This window comes from Platichthys flesus, chromosome 14 (genome assembly GCF_949316205.1).
Source record: "Platichthys flesus chromosome 14, fPlaFle2.1, whole genome shotgun sequence".
NCBI classification, from domain to species: Eukaryota; Metazoa; Chordata; class Actinopteri; order Pleuronectiformes; family Pleuronectidae; genus Platichthys; species Platichthys flesus.
Genome location: NC_084958.1, coordinates 12,954,482 through 12,975,652, shown reverse-complemented (window position 1 = coordinate 12,975,652; position 21,171 = coordinate 12,954,482). Strand labels below are relative to the sequence as shown.

General features: G+C 41.1%; 2 protein-coding genes across 4 annotated transcripts in view; one reads left to right on the top strand and one right to left on the bottom strand.

Moving 5' to 3' along the window:
- Positions 1 to 152: 152 nt before the first annotated feature.
- Positions 153 to 8,352, bottom strand: LOC133967947 (cullin-3-like). 2 transcript variants are annotated; one of them, XM_062403670.1, is made up of 16 exons: positions 8,027 to 8,352; positions 5,996 to 6,193; positions 5,525 to 5,638; positions 3,974 to 4,134; positions 3,720 to 3,834; positions 3,402 to 3,630; positions 3,168 to 3,313; positions 2,902 to 3,078; positions 2,640 to 2,810; positions 2,395 to 2,502; positions 2,125 to 2,249; positions 1,946 to 2,041; positions 1,712 to 1,850; positions 1,424 to 1,610; positions 813 to 958; positions 153 to 702 (listed from the first exon to the last, which is right to left on the bottom strand). In XM_062403670.1, exons 1-16 carry the CDS (start codon positions 8,084 to 8,086, stop codon positions 571 to 573), a joined length of 2,304 nt encoding a protein of 767 aa, XP_062259654.1. In that variant the 5' UTR covers positions 8,087 to 8,352; the 3' UTR covers positions 153 to 570. The 2 variants fall into 2 exon arrangements, with proteins under 2 accessions (XP_062259654.1, XP_062259655.1); XM_062403671.1 differs by having other exon boundaries at positions 1,712 to 1,846; positions 1,945 to 2,041; positions 8,027 to 8,351.
- A 7,967-nt stretch (positions 8,353 to 16,319) lies between these two features.
- The window catches only part of mbnl1 (muscleblind-like splicing regulator 1), a 38,863-nt gene continuing 34,011 nt past the window's right edge, over positions 16,320 to 21,171 (top strand). The window contains exon 1 of one of the 2 annotated variants that reach the window (XM_062404459.1): positions 16,320 to 16,372. The gene's annotated coding sequence lies outside the window, so the exon portion shown is untranslated. Of the gene's footprint in view, positions 16,373 to 17,808; positions 17,944 to 21,171 lie in introns of those variants that run through there. The other variant, XM_062404457.1, reaches the window with a different exon arrangement.

Genomic DNA, 21,171 nt, shown 5'->3' with positions numbered 1-21,171 from the left:
TGGAAACACATTTCATGATGTAATAAATCATTTTGAGAAGAGCAAATTTCAGTGTTGAGTTATTTGGGAGACAAATTTACAAACCCTGTTTTGGACTCAAATGTGACAAATGCAGAAGGTGAGCAAAGCCTTTCTGAGGGAGACTACAGAGCATCAATACTCATTATTTTTATTTTAACAATCCAAATTTGCTGTTTTTCATATTTGATTTATTTATACAGTATTGAAACAAAAAAATAATGTGGTGCATTCACATTTTCCCAAGGGATTCTTTGCAAGTTTTATCTCTACAAGGGTAAAACAGTGAAAAGCTTGAAGCTGGATCCATCCTTGATAAAACTCACAGGGATTGAGAAGACTGGGCCCGATTTGAAAATCATCTAGGGTGAGCTGACGGATTTTTCCTGTGCCAAGATTTTGTGTTTGTTTACTGGGTTTTTGAACGGAACGAAGAATCGGGTTCCCAGACTTAACTTGAAAAAAAAAAACTTCCAGTCCATGCGTAACAACAGTCCAAAGAAAAAACAAATCCCTTCCAGTCTCTTTCTCCTCAAATCCACAGTTTCTCTTCTATGCAACATAGGTGTACACTTTACGATCCTCTGGCGTCCTCGCCAAGTATTCTCTTTCTATGAGTCCTTCTATACGCTTCTTGATAACCACAGGACTGGGGAGAAAACGTGATCGGAGCTGTTGAGTCACCTGAAAACACAGAGTTGAAACATGTAAGAAAAAGGCAGCGTTTAAACAAGCGAAGATCGAAAATCAAAGCTTAACAGACCCAACTTCATATGATCATGTGCGTAGCTTACCTCCGCCACCAGGACATTGTGCTGCATCTTCTTCCTGGACTTCATGATTCGGACAATGGCTGCCTCTATCTCATGCTTCCTGTCATCGTCCACTTTCTGCCGTGTCTCTTTCCTTTCGGGGTCTGATTCTCCTTGTTTAGCAGCAACTGAGAAAGTAGAAAACAGAGATGAGATGAGGTTTGAGGAAGAAAGGGGCAAACCTTCAATGTGCTGTTTTATATTAGCAGTCGTAGCAGTTCCTTCTTACTCAACATGTCCCTGTTACATTTATGAACATCTCTGCGTCTTAATCACTGATATATTACACTAAAGTGTTCTATGATCTAAAGCTATGCTATGAACTAAATTTGCATTTAATACTGTACACAAGCTATTGAAACTTTAGTTATCGAATGCTTATATAATTATCACATGCTCATATTTGTTTAAATGGCAGGATGACCAAATCTTACAACAAAGTAGTAATGAAAGAAAGAAATCCACAGTATCAGGTTTGAGATGTCCCGAAATGAAACCCTCAAACCAGCGACACATGTGCCACAGACAGTTGTGGACATTAGCTGAGACTTCAGCTCTCTATAGTTTATGTTGTCCACAATCTTTTTGCCCACCTGTCTGTATTTTGACTCTGTGCAGTTTGGAAGTAAACTGATCATTGACTGTAAACACGTGTCCATTTTCAATCTCCTTGGACTTTGGCTCCTTGGTGAGAACCCTCTGTGTGGGTTTCCCACAGGCCAGAGACTGCAACGCCCTCACTAGCTCCCGCTCGGGGATATCAGTCTCCTGCTGGATCTCCTACAGACGAGGACAGAAGCAGGGAAAAGGTTGTAAAGAAGGATGTTTTAAACTCTGTCCTATAGAACGACAGAGATTAAAGCCAGATAAAGGTGCTTCACCTCGAAAGTGCACTTTTCCCTGTTGTTGAAGAGCATGAGGATAGTCATCTGGAAGGTGGAAACCTGCAGTATGTGCTTGCGGGTGTTTGAGCCAGTCACCTGGGCACCTCCCACACCCACTTCGGAACCATCCTCCTGCAATTTAAGAGGAAAGGAAAGTGCATCTGGATGATAACCAATACATTTTGATAATAATAATAATACCAAGCATTACTGCAGTATTTTGCTTCTACCTTTTTAACAGCTCCGTAAAAAGTTGCGTTTAGGTCTGCCCCGCCCATGTGGTGCTGCAGTGTAAGCTGCCTGCCACTGTGCTTAGCGAGGTAAAACCTGGAAAACAAAGACAGGATCAAATAATATTTAGCCCCCTGTGTGTGTAGTATTAAACATGAGTGTACTTAAAGGAGTATTACCTTCTAAAGACTTCAAATGCGTGTCTAGGAGCAGGGGAGATGGTGCATTTTGGGGTTGCAGACTGTGTGGGCCAGTAGCCAGTAGTGAGGACTCTAACTATTAGATCCACACCACTTAAGGACGCCTGAGAGAGAGAAGCAGGGAGGTTACACACAAAACAACTACAGTTTGCTTTCTGTAACATTCTCTGCTAATGAGTTAAGACAAATGTTTGTTTTTTGGACCTGTGCCCTGTTTAGAAAGAGTGTCACTGTGCCCGACTGCCTTACCGATGTGGTTTGTATGTGTTGCCTGAACTCATCCATGGTGGTGTTGGAGATGCTCATGTCTCTGAACATTCCTTCAAGTTTTGAGGTGAACTGACAGCCACATTCTGTCTGCGAGAGGAAAAAGACAGAGAGCAATCATTTGAAACTTCCGACAGGGCGATATGAGCAGAGAGAGGGCAATACAATGAGGAACAGTACAAGTGATGTGCACATAGAGTGCAGCCAAAAGCTTCTCTTCCTTTTACCTTTAGTTTAGAGATCATGTTCTTCTCTGAGTCGTCTGAGACACTCTTGTTGCTGAGCAGCCTGCGACCCAGGTGCTGCTTATAGTACCTTTCAAATACATCCTTCTCCTGCATGAACCTAAACAGCACCATGGCCTTGTCAAGGATGGACTCCACCTCCTGTTCTGTTAACTGGTCAAAGAAGACAGGAAGGGGTAAAGTGAGCAACGTACCAGACAACCCTAACCAATGCGTGAAAGGGAAATCGTTGTAAGTCACATACCCCTTTGACTCCTTTCTTGAGTTTATCGTCGATGAAGAGCGATAGATACTCTGGAGATCGAGAATTGAGATTGAGGAAATACTCAAAGTCGCCAGCTATGGTTTGTTTGAAGAGTCGGTCATTGTTGAAGGACTCGAGGAGGAAACGGTCAAATCGGGTCTTCAGGTCTAGCAGGCCCTGGTGAGGAGAAAATGACAGAAATTATATGATCTTTGTCACCTGACAATAAAAAAGTAATGTTTTGGACATATGTTGAATCAACATACCTGTATATAGTCGACAGGGTTCTTGCCCTCTCCCTCTTCTGACACCAGAGCTTTGCCTTGCTCCCTCAAGTAAGAGCTCATACACTCACACATTGTTTTCAGGCCGTTTGGCACGCGAGTAAACAGCTTGTACATGCATGCCAGGTCTGAGAGGGATACAGTGGGAAAAGCAATGAGAAACCAGATGAAAATGCAGGAGAAAGGCAAAAACAAACAACAAAACAAAGCTGTTACCGTCTGTTTTTCCATTCTTGAGCATATGGACGAGACCCGAGTTTTCCATCTCTACAATTGTCTTCATGTGTTTAGAAATTAGCTCCCGTTCCACCACCTTGACAATGGGCTCTTCTGTAGACTTGTCCAAGCAGTGCATGACTCGCTCAATTTCTTCATTGATTCTGGCCTCTACCTTCTTTATGTAGACACTGGCACTGTTTTCAGCAAGGAACTTTTGGCTCTCCATCTGAAAACCCCCCAGATATAGTGTGTTGTTTAATTACAAAGACTTGTAATAGAAACAAAGAGGAGTCCATTAACCTACCACAAACTCACCTGGAAGAATTCAGCTGACATATCTAAGAAAGGGCCCTCAAAGTCCTCCTCATATACAGACCTGCCATCCAAGCCCAGAATCATTAGCATCTGGCAGGCGTTTCTGATGGCACCCCTGTAATGAATGAATGTACGACCTCCATATTAGCAATCATTAAAATAATAATCATATATTTTACAAAACATCTGAGGTATCCTGGAGAGTTTTTGCACTCTCCTTTTTTTTTTTACAAAAACTCTTTTGAACTGCGTACCTGTCGACAACCTCTCCCTTCCTCTCACGTGCGATCATGTCCAGTAACGTCTGTCGCAGGTGGTCTCGAATGCAGCCGTAGCGAACCACCTGGTCCCTGAATATGATGAGGCCAAGGTTGTACACGTTCTCCACATTGTTCTGTTGAACATAGACTCGGTCCTGGGAGATGAGAGAATGGTGCGAAAATGACATCAGACACTGTATGTATAGATAGACGAACCATGGCTTGAATCTGATTCAATCTGACTCGATTACATTCATATAAATTTGTCTAGGTAGAGAGATATAAAGGTTTAGTACGAAAACCAAAAGTAAGACTAAGTTATTTGTATTATTTTCCCTGTGAATAGTATTATATTTACACTATAATAACCTGCTGACAGGCTGCAAGGCTTTAATAAGATCATTATAGAATGTTGGAATTATTCCCCAGAAAACATAAGGTTATGACATGCACCCCTTTAAGATGGCATAAATATTGATTTGAGCATGGTTTACAAAAATATTTACCAAACCACTCAGTGACCAGAATTGATATTACAAATATAAGTCCAGAATGAGAAATAGTACCCAATGCCAAGTTACAGCTGGTTATTACTAAAACAACAAACTTTCACATCTTTTGAAATTTGTGAAAATGAGCACTGATTTGTCTTCCTGCTCATTTTAAAGAACAGCCTATTTTAAAGCTTATGGGTTTGGCTTTCTGATTCCTATCAGTTTTTCCTAAGTACAGTAATAACCAAGTTAAATGAATGTATAAGAAAAACATCAAGTACACAGGGCCCCCTGCCCTATAAAATGAATGATTAGCACATCAAAATCTATGAATGACCACACCTCTACTACACAAATAAATAAATTCCTCCTGAGTCTGAAGAGAGTCAACTTTGAGAACTACAAAGTCCCACTTGCTGCATCTGTCTCGCTGCTCCCTAGTGGTCAGCAGCCTGGTAACAACAGCTGCAGGTTGCGAGTCTGCACTAGTTTTACAACAGACAGCCGAACTGAGCAGGGTTAAAGCAGGACAGGAAAAAGGAGACCGTTTAACAAAACAACCCCAGGGGAGCTGTGTCCTCTCTGCAATTACTGGGCCATTGTTTAACCTACACTAGATTTTATCTCAACGGCTCACTCACTTGCACACGACCTCATAAACCCTTTGGACTGGTTGTGGGCTAAAGTAAATCAACTAGTCCTGCCAGTTTTTCCAATTAAACAAATACCACCAACAACAGAGGCTCATTGTTGGGCCCACAAATGAAACAGCACCTTATAATCAAAGCCCAGAAAACGGTTTAGGTGAAGGCTGGTCAAAATGATGACTACTATTCTACAGCACAGAAGTATGATTTTACAGAGATGAGCCCCATACTACATTACAATGCCACGCAACCCACAAGGGAAAGCTATAACTCCTAATCTGTTCTTTTTGACAGTAAATGAAAATGAAAAAAGACCTTTCACTGCATAGTGGTGGAGAAGACTGTTACTAATCTATAACTACTATAGTATTTGCTCAGTGGGACAATAGATGAGGCATACCCACCATGTACATGAGGATGTCTCTGATCATAACCATGGCCGTTTGATGGTCATTCCAGGCCTGATTCAGTGTTTGCAGAAAGTTATTATTTAAAGAGTTCAGGACATCTTCCCGGACCTGAAAATACAAACACATATTATCAGTCAATGGAGGCCAATGATGAGGAGATGATTGTGAGGAACATTATTGTAAGTAAATGCGATAACCCTAGGTCACTCACAGTCAACTTGTGAACTTAATGCTTGGTAAAAAAAAGGATGTATAAAGTTGTTACCAATATAAAACATCCTCCTGGTCATCACTGTTAATATTTCAAAATGTACGTTTGCCTTCAATGGACAGCGTTATTTGTTTTAATCAATAATGAATGTAATGGTAACGATTGTCTTGTTTTTTTTCTTACATAACATTTATTTAAAGTTCATTAACTTATCCATAAAAAGAGCAGCATTAGAGAAGAATATATCTATTTACTTTGTTGATGAGGTGCTCAGTGACGACCTCCCTCAGGCCTGTGTAGAGCTTCTCTCCATGCTTGTGGAGCACCATGGTGTAGGCATTCCGGTACAGCTCTTCGAAGCTTAGCCCACTGTTGTTCTTTCTCTGGATCTCCTGGATGGCATTCTTAAGGAGGTCCCAGATGTTGTTCACATACTTCTCATCCATCGTCATCTAAGAAGGAGCAGACAGATTAAAGTGTGTTTATTATTCATTACTTCCACATGCTATAAGTCAACGAGTACAGTGATGTCCAGGCTGCCATGCTCGGTTAGCAGGAAGCTATTATCAAATCACTATTTTATATTTTCAGGTATATGAACTGCAACAAGATCTCTTATTTGAAATACTTTTTTTTGTCTTTTCAATTATCTGGTAAAAATGGAGCAATAACAAACCAATCTCATAGCAATGAAGATGTCAAACACAGCCACAACTGGTTTTGTTTAAGTTGTGATACAACACATTTAGCTTTTGGCTTAGTAACTGCAGCTGTAAATTGAGGCAAAGCCACAATGTGCGGTCAGCATCAAGCATGAAACTGTGTAATAGTTGGCAATATAGTGATAGTTTGGCTATAAATATACTGCAGATATCAATGTGACCTGAGCCTCTAAGAGATGACGTCATATTTAGCACACTTCACTAAAACAACTTTACAAAGACAAGGATGTGATACCAACAAACAGGTACGTAAACATGCCAGCCACATATAACTTAGCTGAGAGTCAATGATGATGGATTACATTTAGTTAAAGTCATTGATATGAGACATTTGGTCCCTGGGTATTAAGAACTCTCTTAAATTCTACCTGTTAAATGGACAGAGCACAGATAGAATGAAAGTAGTGTGTCCAACTCATTCTCTAAGTTTGATGTGCTCAAATATCTGACTGTATATCAAACACTTCTAATCACAGGTAACCTTCCACTACGTTCAATTTTATTTTGAGGTTTAAAAGTAAGAGTGAAAATTAATATTTTTGAATCCTTGTGGGTGTATTCCTGTGGAAATGTCTGTGTGATCCCGTGCATTGTGTAATTTACAGATTAATCAGTCAATAATTCAGTACAAGTAAATACTCGAATAGAGAGTTATCTGGGTGCATCCCTTGTGAAAAGTAAGTTTTGAAATGAGCTCATCTCAGTAGGTATGAACAAATAAAACAGGTGTGATAGGCTTATCTCATATTCGTCCTAGAATTACATTTTCTTATGTAATGACTTTGATTTTTGTTTAGGTGGCTGGTATTGCACTTGCATTTAAAAACAACATTTGAGAGAGGATTAACACTAATCTGTTGAACTGACACCCGGCATGGGATAACACATTAGTCTATGTAGGGTGTTGCAAGGGTTTGGAGATTAAGATTGCCCAATATCCACACACTCCTGATCTGGCATGCGCAATTGTAAATCAGCCCAATAATCTGCAGATGGAGGTGGCACTGTGATATCTTGGTCCTGGGAATGGCATGTACATTCACTTCTCGAGTTACCCTAGGCATGTTTACTATGGTCTCGAGTTAGGCTGAAGGTGGGTTAGCTCTGTAGCTAACAAGCCGTTGTGTCATTTGCCATCTGTAACAGCTCGAGTCAAAGCCCCGCTGTAATACAACACAGATCACCAACACAGATCACGGCTATCATCGCTGTAATGATACTTGCACATCGACTGAAACTTGGCTAACGTCAAGTACGCTAACACTCAGGCCTGCTACCCAGCTAGCTACTGTCTGCTCGTCTCTTACTGGAGAAGTTTTCCTACAAATGCTAACATTAGCTCACGTCGGACGACGACTAAACGATAACCTCACACATGTCAAATGAATCTTATAAGTAACATAGATCATATGCTTCCGGTAATCTGTTAAGCTAGTCTCAGATTTCAATCGACAGTGACATGTTTTTAGCTAACTAGCGCGCAGATGCTACTGCTAGCTGCTAGCATGAGACCCTGTCAGCCCCTGGTGCTCCAGTCTCACATTTGACCGGTGAAATACTCACAGGGAAGGCTCGTATCCTCATCTTGGTGTCCTTCTTGGTGCCTCCTATGAGGTTGGACATGGTTACTTCGGACGACTTTTCGTTTGTGGCGATTTGAAGACTACATGAAAGGCAGCTGCTGGTGATCGCTTCCTGTGCCAGGGAAGCGGCAGGGGAACCCGGTGACCTCCCCTCTGGACAGCGGGTCGTGTCAGAAAGTCCGCGGCTGTGTTGTTGTTGTTGTCACTCGCTCGCTTCGCCCTCTTCCCGGTGGGTGTTTTGGCTAACGTTAGCCTGCGAGCAGTAATGATGGCGGACGGCTGGTCTCCACTGCGCAACGTCGAAATATCGCGAGAGTTGCGTCTGCTTCGCGGACAGGTGCACACAAACACACTCGACAGGTTGATGGAGATAAGGGATGATGTCGTTCACATTTCCACCAAAACTTTGTAAGTACTAAGCAACTCAATAACATAGTAATGAAGAAACACCGGGTTGAACGTTATACTGACAAAGTGAGCAAAATACTTTATTCAACGATTAAACTTTACATTAGCTTATCCCGTCTTTAGCTCTCTTTAGCTTAATAACCCCAGGCACCACTAATTCAAGCTAGCTAGCCTCTTCCAGGAAGTATACACGGCCCCTCATTCAGTTAGTTGATGATTCTAAAGATATTCACTGTTAAATGTGCTCAGTTCATGCTAATGGTCTTCGTTGCCGTTTTCCAGTTCACTTCTGGTTCTTCAGCTTCCCCAGCTGCAAAGTGCAGTGACTGACCCGAGGCTGGAAGACCGGGTATCTCCTCACTGTCATGACCACGCTCTCTGGATGACAGGGAGACAAAATGATAATAAAGACATTTACAACATCAAATAGGTGAGTTTTAATTTAATATTTTATGTTTGAAGTGGTCACCCATTTGCTTCACTTGACTCACCCCTTCATCAGCACATTGGGGAGTAGATAATGAGTGAATTTTCATTTTTGGGTGAACTATCCTATGCTGGTTTAAATTTTTTACCAAATTTGTTTATTTTTAAAACACACACATGGCTAAACATGGCTTAAAACGCCAGCCACTGTAACCAACGTCTGATTATGAGTGGGGATATGAAAACCTGCATTTTCAAATCCATGCTTAAACTGACCCCCTAAACTACCACATCATCTATCTTCCGTTCAAAGACGTCACCCATCCTCCCCTGCCCTTCAGCGGTCTCAGATACGCACACACACACACACACACACACACACTCAGTTTAAACCGCTGACTAAGACATCCACCTCTGTCTGCAAATCAAACTGCTTGGGACAACCCTGGTCATCTTGTCAGGAAACTGTGGAGGCGAGAAGCCTCTACCTCATATGACATTTTTGTTGCACAAGTTTGTTTACTGCTCCTGGAGTTGTCGCTTGTAGAAAGACAAGCAATGCTACGGTCAAGCTAGTTGATATATCGTGTGTGTATTTGGGGGTCATGGTAGGTGTTTCTTAGTCATGCCTCCAAGCACTTAGTCTAATGGACATTTTTGAATTTCGAGAGAGAGGCACCCCAGCCAACATTTAGGGGTCAATCTACACTTCAAAGTTATAACTCAAGTAACACTTCAGAATTAGTTATTACAGGGCTATTATTCATCACCAGACTCAACCCAAGCTGCATAGTACACAATAGTAATAGTAGATAAGTTTACCTCTGCACTTGGTTAAAATAATGGGAACTGTTGCATTCTTTCGGAGATTAGCTCCCGCTCTCCTCCGCAGCCCCATGTTCTCCATCTCCAGCTTTCTGATTTCCATCTGCATCAGCCAGATCACCTGGATGAGCCTCTGTTCTCTGTCTGTGGGGCTGCGGACCCCATGCCTTTCCAACCCGTCTCCATCTTTTTCACGGACACCCAACTCGCCAGTTGGCCCCATCAGACCTGCAAACACAGCGTGTGTCACTGCTCACAGGTCCTCTCTTCTTCAAAGCTGATTTCAAAGCCCAACATTAGAAATGAGAAAAAGAAAAAGAAACAATCCTGTCTGCCTTTAGACTGTGGATAGTCGGTACACACGAATAGTCGGGTCACATGATGGGGAGAGTGTTATTTTCTCAGCGATCTGATGCCTACCACTTTCACTCCTCCTGTTAAATATTCATCTGGTCTTTCAACATAAACCAACAATAGGTTCTTGGGAGAGGCCTATTGATGTGGTCTAACAGTGTGTGTCCAGCTGATACACATTGAAATGCTTCTTGTTTAATACAACCTCTCAATGTGGCTAAAATACATATAAATGGGCAACAAGTTACTCACGTTTGTCCAACTTGTGTTATAAACCTAAACCTTATTTCTGAACCAAATTCTTGTACTAGGTGATGATCATACATCCCCATGCTAAAAAAAGTCTGTTTATTTACACACAAACAAATTAAGTATTTTCAAATGAAAGTTAACAAGCTTTATTAACACAATTAATAACTTAAATTATCAGTCTCTCCATTGATATCCTCCCGGGTAGGGTTCACACAGACGGCCTTGTTGTATTCGCTGAAATGTAAAAAATACAAAAGGAATGCACATTAATCACAGACATAAAGCAAGAAAATAAAACAAATTTGAGATGTTATAGCTATAAGTTCTTGTTTGTTTATATATTATTCTGCAATAAATTAGAAAAACAAGATCATATGTATCACTGGTGCAGTATTAGGATGAGAGAATGAGTCATTGAGTGTCTTTCTGGTGCTGCTCTGTTGCTGTCTAGAATTTAATAATCCCATTACTGTGCTCAGTGAGTAGAAAGCAGAAAATCATTGTTTCACTGACCTCTGCTGGTCAAGTTTGGGGCATCTCTGCCTGCTGATAACAGCGATATCAAGCTGCCTAAGATTGTCTTAATAATGAGTTATGGACACTCATTGATATATTATACATTGATAAAATATTGCACACAACAAGTACAACACTAATTAATTTACTGAATTAATGTGTAGTAAAGTGATTAGTGATTAGTAGAATGAACAACAAATAAAAATCTTGATATTTTAAGGAGGTCAGGCTGTAACTTAAGGGCAGATAAATAGCCACTATTTGTAGATTATTTAGAATATCAGTGTTTCACTAAGCACCTCGAAGACCTCTACAACTAATGTCTATTTTCTCTATTTTCTCTAGGATGCCATTGCTGTCTTTGTTAAAGTAGGCCTCGTAGAAGGCCAGTAAACCCTCTGCTCCACAGTCTTCACGTTGCTCTCTTATTCATGAAGCCTCAGCCGATTCATGGTTCATGTAACAATGATACATTATAGAAAATGACTTATAGGATTGTGTGCATATCCGATGAGATCAGATCGACACATTATGAACATTTCTTTTCTCAGGTATCATCCTCCCTGATCTTGATATTGATATCGAGGTTAGTCTCATGTGAACCGTGGTTTTTACACAAGAAGTGCTACAGTTACAATCTGTGTGTGCTTAGAAATAATTTGCTCGGAGATAATTGTAGTGTTTCTATGGAAGGTGTATGGACCAGCCACTTTGTACATTCAGCAAGGGTTGTGCATCTAACAGAGCAAATTATATCTCATGGGAAAATTTCAATTTTTCTTTATCCTACAGCAATAACATACAAAATCTATTTGATGATGTGGTGTGTGTCACTATAATCCTTGTTGACTTGGTCTCTAACTTTGTGAGTCAACAGACCTCTTTGGCAGACAAACGATAAGTGAAGCATGATATCAAGTCGCTTGTTTGCTTGTGCCGAATTTCGACCCCACATTAAATACTCAAAGTTCCTCCCATTCCACAGTGTGGTGTGTAAGCTGTTTGTCTGCTGATAACAACCCCCTCAGCAACAGGGAGATAAACCCCACATGCTGCTGTAGAGACGACTAACATGTTGTCTGTCAACAGGGCAGAACAGCATCAGAACGGTGATATCACTGTGGTTGGCTTCACTAAAAGTAAATTTTCAAACACAGTAACAACATTAAAAAAAAGTTTCGATTTTCTGCCATGTGATATGAAGGATGCACAGCAGGTGGCGTGGTCTGTTGTCTGAGTTTAACTAAATTAGGCCCAGTGCACTCAGGCTTCACGCCATGTGCAAGCACATGACATCCTCCCAACAGCAAGGTAAGCCAAAAGGACAACAGTGTAAAGTGGTGCATTCGAAAGCAGAGGTAATTGATTTTTTTTGCAAGTGATTACAGAGGCAGAATTTAATACACTGCTTTTGATTTCAGCTCTTTTCATTGCGGCTACTTGCTTTTGCAAACCTGACACCAGAGGGCCAGGACAAATGCAGCTCGCTTCAGAATCCCGCACTCATCATTTTAGCCAAGTCGCTGTTGACCCGGCGCCAACACCACAAAACAGGACAAGTAATTTAATTTGCCACTGCTGTCGACCTTGAAGCAGGGAATGTAGGCTACCAGAATCCCAATAGGGAGGCTTGAAGAAAACATCCTGGGAGCCGAGAGAGGGGTCATCATTTTGTCCTTCAGGATTTTTCTATTCCTGTTTTGATGATAGTTAGGTACTATCACTGACATCTATGTTGATTTTCTTTCTCTTCATTTAATATAAGGTTTAGATATTTTTAGCTTTAGCAGTTATTGGGGCCAGAACATCCTGTGTATAATCAAAACCATATGACTACACAAGAAAATAAAACAGAATAATTGTAGTCTGTTATTAACACTTTCAAGGTGAGTACTTTGCTTGATACAATGTCTAACTCTTTTCATGGCATCATCTAAAAAGTGACATGTAGTCACTGCTTTACACCATTCTGATGTCTGGAAAATGTCAACTCTCTGTATGAGATGTGCTAAACAGACCATAAGTCTCATAGGAGAGAAGTAGAAATGTAGGGCAAATCTGCTTTCATTATGTGATACATGCCAAAGATGTCTCAAGGTAGTTCTGTAAATCATCTTTACATATCTCAGAAAATATGTGTTAAGAAACGATTTGTTGATGCAGCTGTCATTCATGTTGATAAAATCGAATTATTCGATTATTTTACAATGGGATATTTTGAAAATCTTTGCAGCGTGTAAAAAGAACAAAAACATAATCTCTCCGAATTGCTCATGATATGACATTACGAGGTTAGATACACTCAAATCCCCTAGTAAAACAAGTGTCCTCTTACTTTGTATTACGTTAGCAATGTTTATGTGCAGACACATCCCCCGTCCCATCTCTCATCACCCAGAGGGAACAAATGTACCAGTGTCCTCTCCCAGCCATGTGATGTGATGTGATCTGATCGTAATTCCAGCCGCTTGTTGCCCTATCATGGTGGCATCTTGAATCACCCTGGTGAAAATATCTTGGGTTAGAATTCAATATTGGTCATAAAATCTAAATATAAGGCCCCAGAGGCTGAGCTGTTTCACAGAATGCCGTGGTAGCTGCCTGGAAAAAAGATGCAGTGGTTAATAAGGTTGGAAAGTGAAGTCCAATGCGTCTATAACCGTGGCTCTGAGCATAATATTTATGAAATGTTGTAATGACTTTGAAGAAGCTATTTGAAAGGACATTGTGAATCCAGCGCTATGTGTCCTTGTCTTCCAGCATGCCAGTGTTTCAAATAGAAACCTGTAGGTTTTCCAGCTGCTCTGCACTGTCTTTAATGACATAGCTCATAGCCGCAGTCCCATTCAACAGCCTTCATTATGACTCAGTAATCACAGGCTACGTTTGTTTTTCTTTTTCCCTCAACTCGCTCTATCTGTCTTGCTCTTGCTCTCTGGAAACCTATAGGCCTCTGCCTCTCTCCCCCTCTGTTTGTCTTCCTCTAAGCAAGACAAATCCAGTAGTGAGCAAGAGCCGCTACTGGAGAAAGCGTTTGTTTACTTTTCGGCACAGTCTGGTGCTCTGTAGGGGAGCAGTCTGTTATTTATGGCTCAGGGCCTTATGTGATTGGCTGAGGAGAGATATAATTATGTCTGGCGCTCAGCTTAGCTAGTTTTAGAGTTACAATTGGTGCCATGTTGAGTTCACCGGTTGCTAGGACACTAAGTGGAGGGTCTTGCACTGTATAGAAACGCTTTTTGATATAAACTGAACCCGTTTTTTGTACTTACCCTCAGTCTAGTGAGACATGCTACCTAATATTGGGCAGTGTCATTATACATTACTTATACTGTGATATGAGACTGTCTGGAATTTTGTTTGTGTTTAAGGATACGCTCGTAGCTTTGCACTGAATCCATGAATTTTGTCCTCCATTACTTGAAATGCTTCAGGGAGGTATGGCTTTGCCAGCATTAACAGGAGAGATAATTACAGTAAGCAAAAACTGTGAACCTTTAATTGCTTGATTGTGTAATTGTTATTTCCTTAGCCCTATACTAAGCAATTCATGCTGGAATTACTTGTAAATGACATGGCCTGTAGTTTATACCTGCTATTTACCATTCCTCAATAATTGTCTATACATATCTTTTGTGCCAACAGATACGAGACTGGTATGTGATCAATACTGTAGGTATTTGAACACATTAACCATTAAAATGATTGATAATTAGCAGTGCAGATTGAAACTGAGCTACACATGCTGGGAACAATCTCCTCTAGTTCCTGATTTGATATTTAGTATTTATTAACTTTTTTAACCATGGGTGATTGGCTGTTATCCAACGAACTGGCAAGACAGGTACTGCTCGAACAGAATCAGAGGGCTGTAAAACATTTTTTATTGAAGCTACCTGTCGCTTATAGCCTCTAGGCTAGACATGTTTATTTTTACAGCACCTAATCATATTTTTACATATGTAAAATAAGAAAAAAGTTCCGGTCTGAATTCCTGATGACAGTTAGATGGTATATAACGATTTCCAAGGAGCTGCAAGGAAATTGCACTATAGGTAAAGAGTATGGAAGAGGCAGGATAAATAAGTCTCAACAAACTTCTTGATAATTGATCATTTACAGCCTAAAAATGACCTAATAAAAAACAAAGAATCCTTTAAAATTTTAATATTCAATTCCTGTGAGTGTAGGTTATTGAATTAATACTTGTACGTGACTCAAAGGGAATGAATAATTCTCTTTGTGAAACCCAGTTACTTATGGATTTGCCCTAATAGCTTTTATCTCCTCATTATGCAGGGTGGTCGGAAAGGGACGCTGAACAGACTAATGGGATTATGTCAGTTTGAATCCGGCTTTGCTGCTTTCACTGCACACACTTGCTGCAAAACTGCAGCCATGTTATATGTCTGCTCCCTATTGTAGGTGGGAGGCGAAGATGAGACTTAATCACTTCAGCATAGATAATCCTGTTGTGTATTCCAAACCATGGCTTATTTGATCACAGAATTCTTTTATACACGTATAGTTCTAGCCCAAGCAGAAAAACATAGGGATGCGAATGAGTCGACACTCAGTGAGTAATCCTCATCTAATCCATTTATTTTAAACACATGGTCTGCCAGTGGTAATAACTGTGATGTGTAGATCTTTTTCATGAATTCACACAGTTGCAGCGCTGTCCCTTTTTGACCTTTAGTTTTCATAGTTATTAAAAAGTGGCACATTTCAACTTTTTATACTTTAATTTTCTCTTTTGATCTGTCTGTCTTCAAACAGTCTTTTAAAAATGTATATACTGTGTATCTCTCAAATATAAAATAAGTGTCTGCTCTCCCTCGTTCTCTGTCAAATGAGAAACAGCCAGATCAATGGAGAGAAGAAGCACTTCTGGACCGGCAGCATCTGGTTACAGTGCAGCCAAGGATATTGAAGATTACATGACATCGCGTCAGGGCCTAGATGATTTGATCGTGTAAGTATAGACCCTCTGATTAGTCCTCTCTTCACACCTAATTGCTGGTGTGATTTTATGGCGAGCTATTGTAACACTGGACAATGGATATTCGCGTCTAAAACCGTTTAAAGAATAAGCTGTCCACATATCTACTGAAGGTGCTGTAAATATGTGTGTTTCCAAAGAGGCAAACTAGATAAACTCCCAGTGGGGGTTATTTCAATTGTTAGGTGCTTCGACCAAATATTTAAAGAGTTAATATAGTGCATGGTAATGACATTTATACCAAGATGATGATTAAAATGACGCTTCCTAATAACGATTCTTAAGTGTCACCTCTCTCAAGCTCCTTAGCATAGCTAGGAATGCATTGGTGCCACTTGCCGACCGCAGCGTCCAGGGAGACCTAAAAAGGGAAGGAGTCTCACTCTGATTCCTGGCAGCTCATGGAGCAGTGGAGGCTAAATTAGTCCTGGTTTCATTGACTTCCAATCCTCCGAGTCCCAGCAGCCCTTCAGCCAGAGGAGGGGAGGCCGGCTGGTCCTCAGGGGCCCTGATGCTTCCTCAGAAGTTCCAGACGCTGCCTGCGTAAGTTAAAGTGTCAGATGATGAGATGATATTTCAGGGAAGCTTGAGATGGTAGATTGCATCTCTTTTATTCTGCGTAAAGGTAAAAGTGACATGAATAACATTAAGGATTCTGGGATCTTTACCATTTTAACATCACAAAAAATTAAAAGGTAAACTTTAGTGATAGTTTAATTAATGTAAACAAACTACAAACTATGTTCTCTGGTCCTTGCTCAGGGATTTTTAGAGGCCAAAGGGGTTTATATATCCATTATTTCTTTAGATATTTTGAAACCTCTTGCAACGTCTCAGATTTATATGTGGACTGCGTAGAGGGAAAATATGCTTCATTATACAAAAAGAGATCACTTTAGGGTACAAGCCACAATGATGTCTACCAAATGTATAATGTAATGGAAAGATCACCAAATAGTCGGAAAAACCCATTTGGCCTCTTTTACTTTCGGTTGCACCAAAATATTGATTTAAGAAATTGTCAAATTATCAACTACATCTTTGCACTGAAAACCTCCTGTCTGGATTTGTGTATTAGTATTGTGTGAAAGGACACTGGAATGATAAAGAGGCAGTAACTTGTCTAGACCTTATTCATTTATGGGAAATATGCCAAAATGCCATAATAATTTAATAACGATATATTACATTAGGAAATTATGTGATGTGTTGCAGATAATGTGCAACCTGCTCTGTATGTTTTTTCTGCTGACAGAACACTTGTTGTCTGCCTCCAGCTCTTCGCTGCTCTTTCCCCTTTGCTGTGCTGTCCAGTGTGATTGACCGTGTCTCTTTCTCTGTGCTGGCAGCTGCGGACAGGTGCTGAGTGCTGCTGAGTGTTGCTGTGTATGTGTGTGTGTATGTGTGTGTGTGGCCTCCAGGGGCCTGGTTCAACATTCCATTGATAGTTTGATAGACACAGACCTTGGGGGAGGAAGAGGTGGGGGTAAGATTCCTGTACAAACTTCAATGAAGAAGAGCTGAGGGTAAGTGAAAAACCTCTGTCCATGTAGCCACTGTGGGGATTGTGATAACACACTGCAAGTTCCCTTTATTTTCTCAACTCAACTGCAGCCTTTACGACACCCCACTTCCTGATTTACAGAGCTGTTTGTCTGCTTATCTCTCAGGCTCAAAACTGCTCTAATGTCACAGGGACTTCCTCTTTCACACACCAAGGCTGCACACACACAAACATTTCACACAATGTGAATACACACCTTTTTGAAAATGGAGTGAAAGAGGAAGTTATAAAAAGGGGAGTCAGAGAGAGGCGGGGTAATAACAAGGTGACCATATTTGGTACCAGTAGATAATGCAAGCAGAAGATGCAAATGAGATAAGGAGTGGTTGTCATGGAGACTTGATGTTGCGCAGTGATCGTTCACTGCAAACCTGACCACATTTGTGGTATGGCCGTTGCCAAGCAGAAGCTGCTATTATGAGAGGGTGAGAGAAGAAGAGGAAGGGAGAAATGAAAATGTTACTTTCCCACAATGCATTGCTTCAGCATGACCTGTGTCGGATTGGCTTCGTCTCTCCCAGTGTCACATCAGCCATAGACAGACACGCAGGTAAGCTCTCTTTGTAAAATCACTCTCTATAGCAATAATGCCTGTAGATAACTTAAAATGACGCCATAGTCTGATGTTATTCAGTGTTTCCACTTAAGCTTGTACTTTTTAATGGGGGAAGTCTACTGTAAAGACAAAGAACACATGTTGCTCTGTAACATGACTTTTGAGATCTAAAGAGAGTTTCGTCTTTACAGCATTATAACTGCAGGTTAATGTGGCTGAACGCTCAAGTGAAAGAGCTTTTTGCAAAGGGTGCTTCCATTCATTTTCAATTTATCTCCAAGATAAGCTTCAAGCTTGAACGGTGCTCAAACACACGCACACACACACACACACACGCTCACACACACGCTCACACACACGCTCACACTCACACTCACATGCACAGTGGTGTCAGATGGGGACAAGACTGTGTGCTATTTCCTCCTCTGTATTTCAAAACTGACAGCTTGAATTGCACCTGCTTCCCCTCACTGCGTCAAAGTGGAAAGAAGTTAAGACAAAACCACAAAGTTATCGACAGGGACACATGACTGCAAATTCATTCTAGAATAGGGGCTTTTTTCAGCATGCAAACATTTACAACATGTCCCACGTTCATGTATATTTTTAGTCATGTGTAGGATATTTATAGGATCAATATTTATACGGAAGGAACCTACAAAACTTGAGCAGAAGTCGTTTGCATCTTCAAAAGTAAACTGTATAGCTCAACGGCTGACATTGAATGCAGCTCCCTGTAGTGGGCCTTTCTGCAACTGTGTACTGTTACCGTTATTGCAGTGACGGTCTGTAATGGGAGTGTAATGTGTATTTGCGGCCTTCGTGATAGATGAGCTGTCAGGCTTTGGCACACAAAAGCTCTGGGACATTTCCTCAGTGGAGTGAGAGTTCACATCAGCCAGCCAGTGTCATTTACAGAAGGCTGGGAAATAGCAGAGTGTTGAGATGATAGGGAAGCTTAAGGTGGAAAGTTGTGCTCATTAGGGAGGAGCGAGAGAAAATAAGGGTGGACGAAGGTGAAAGATTTGATGGTTCGACTAAGGGAAAAGGGGGATTGTATCGGTCAAGGTTTAATGTGATAGATTAAGATCAGAGAGAGAGTTTGCAGGGGTTTCTAGAATAGCCGGAGATTCCTGCATTGTCATTCATCCTACAATTACCACAATGCTATTTGACTGGGACATTATGACAGATACTAGCCACAGATTGTGCAACTGATTTCTGTTTAACAGGCTCAGTAGTACTCCTACTAACTAGTGCACTGATCTCAATGTGCAAATTGGTGGAGTTTCCCTTTACCTGAAACCACACACACAGACACACACACACACACACACACACACACACACACACCCACACCCACACACACACGCACCTCTTCCTGTTGTCGGTTGGTTAAGAGTATGTGTGTGTAGAGTTTGCTCAACCTCAGTGTGTTGATTCCTGTTGCTGTTTGCACAAACTTGAGTAGCTCTAAAGAGAAACAGCAGTCACACCAGTGCCCTTATCTTCAAGATACAAGATATGAGATTGATGTTGAAATATATGGCTGATGTCACTGAGCAGAAAAGGAGAAATATCTCTCCCTACTTGTGACAAGATTAAACGCAGAATGAAACCTGATAGTATAACTTGATGAGCCAAATGAGCAAACCATCTGGTTGCTGCGAAGCTTGGCTCAGCACCCGCACCTCTAATTGGACAAGGGGAATACGCTCCTTTGGGTTCTGACAAATAGAGAAATGGTTGTGGTGCTCACCAATTGGGAAGTTTAGGGGAATTAAGCTGTAGTCATAAATTAGATAAAGTGATGAAAAGACCCAGCGATAGCGTATTGAGAATCATAATGAATAGGAAAATCTGGACTGTAGCGGCACAGAGGAGAAAAGGAAAGACGCAGAGAGGAGCAGAGGCACTGGAGGACACTCAGCTGCTCTAGAAGAGGGGAAGAGGGGAAATTCCACGTCAATGTCAAGAGTTTCACAGAGAGCCCAGATCTTTGGAGGGTTTACTAATGTGTCTCCTGTTGAGTCACAACAGTTTCAGTCTTCTTGTGGGTCAAAGAAAATGCCAATTGGACGTTAGAATGACCTGCTGCTTCCATTGATCAGCAGTCAATCAGATTAGTCAATCCAAAAGACATACGTGTTCTTGCGAGGCTTTTTCCCCTGAATTAAAATAGATCTCTTTCCATTAGTAATGCTATGACTAACATGACTAAATGAACACAAGTAATAATGTCACTATCTGACTAAATATGGTAAACTCATCAAGTTACTACCATGACCTTTTCCTTTTGTCAGACTTATACAGAAAGTTTTTTTGATCTCAATGAGTGTGCTGGCACATTTCACCAGAACATTGGCTAGGTAAAGGGTTAGCACTGCAGCTGGGGCTCTACCACAGATTGTCACCCAGGGATTAAAGGCCTGCTGTGAAAATTAGAGATGACTTATCACCGGATTTGTATTAAACAGTCGTCCAGCAGTAGAAACTGGTCCAAAGAGAGAGGGAGGGAAGGGGTGGAACAGAAAGACAGCTGAGTTGTGCAAATACATTGTGATACTTTCCCTTTGTATTGTGTATGGATATCCAAATAAACCAAAGAAAGGTTCTTTAATTGCCCTATGACCAGGCTGATATATTACCATACAACATTATAGGTGAAGCTGTGTTTACAGACAAAGTGGCTGCAGTATGTGTATCTCTTTATAATTTGAAATACATTGCAATGTGATTAAGTGAGTTATAGACAATACACAGGATCAGTCAGGCCACTCCACGTCAGCGCGCAGCTCCAAAATCTGTTAAGATTCCTGCCGAGGCCACTATATCTCCATGGCTAGCGGATATTGCAGCATCAGGTCGAAATCAAATTCTTGGAGTCTCTCTTTAGCCTCTGTGGCTTTCCTCTGGATGCTGGGGTTGTGGTGGCAGAAGCCTCGAGTCAATAACAAAACAAGAGAGTTGGCAGAAGCAGCTACTTCAGTGTTGTCTTGGGTTAGCCTTTTTCATAATGGGCTGCTGACCTGCAACCAAACTACACACGTCTGCATCTTTGTGAAAAGTCGTTTTCTGAGTATCTAGACACTCTGTGTTACTCTGAATTAATTACTGTGTACTAACAGAGTCCAGTTTGGTTCAGTGCAGTTAACTGACTCCTGTTTTTATATTGTGGGCTGTGAGTGTGAGGCTGAGCTGAGGTGTCTCATGGTTGTATCT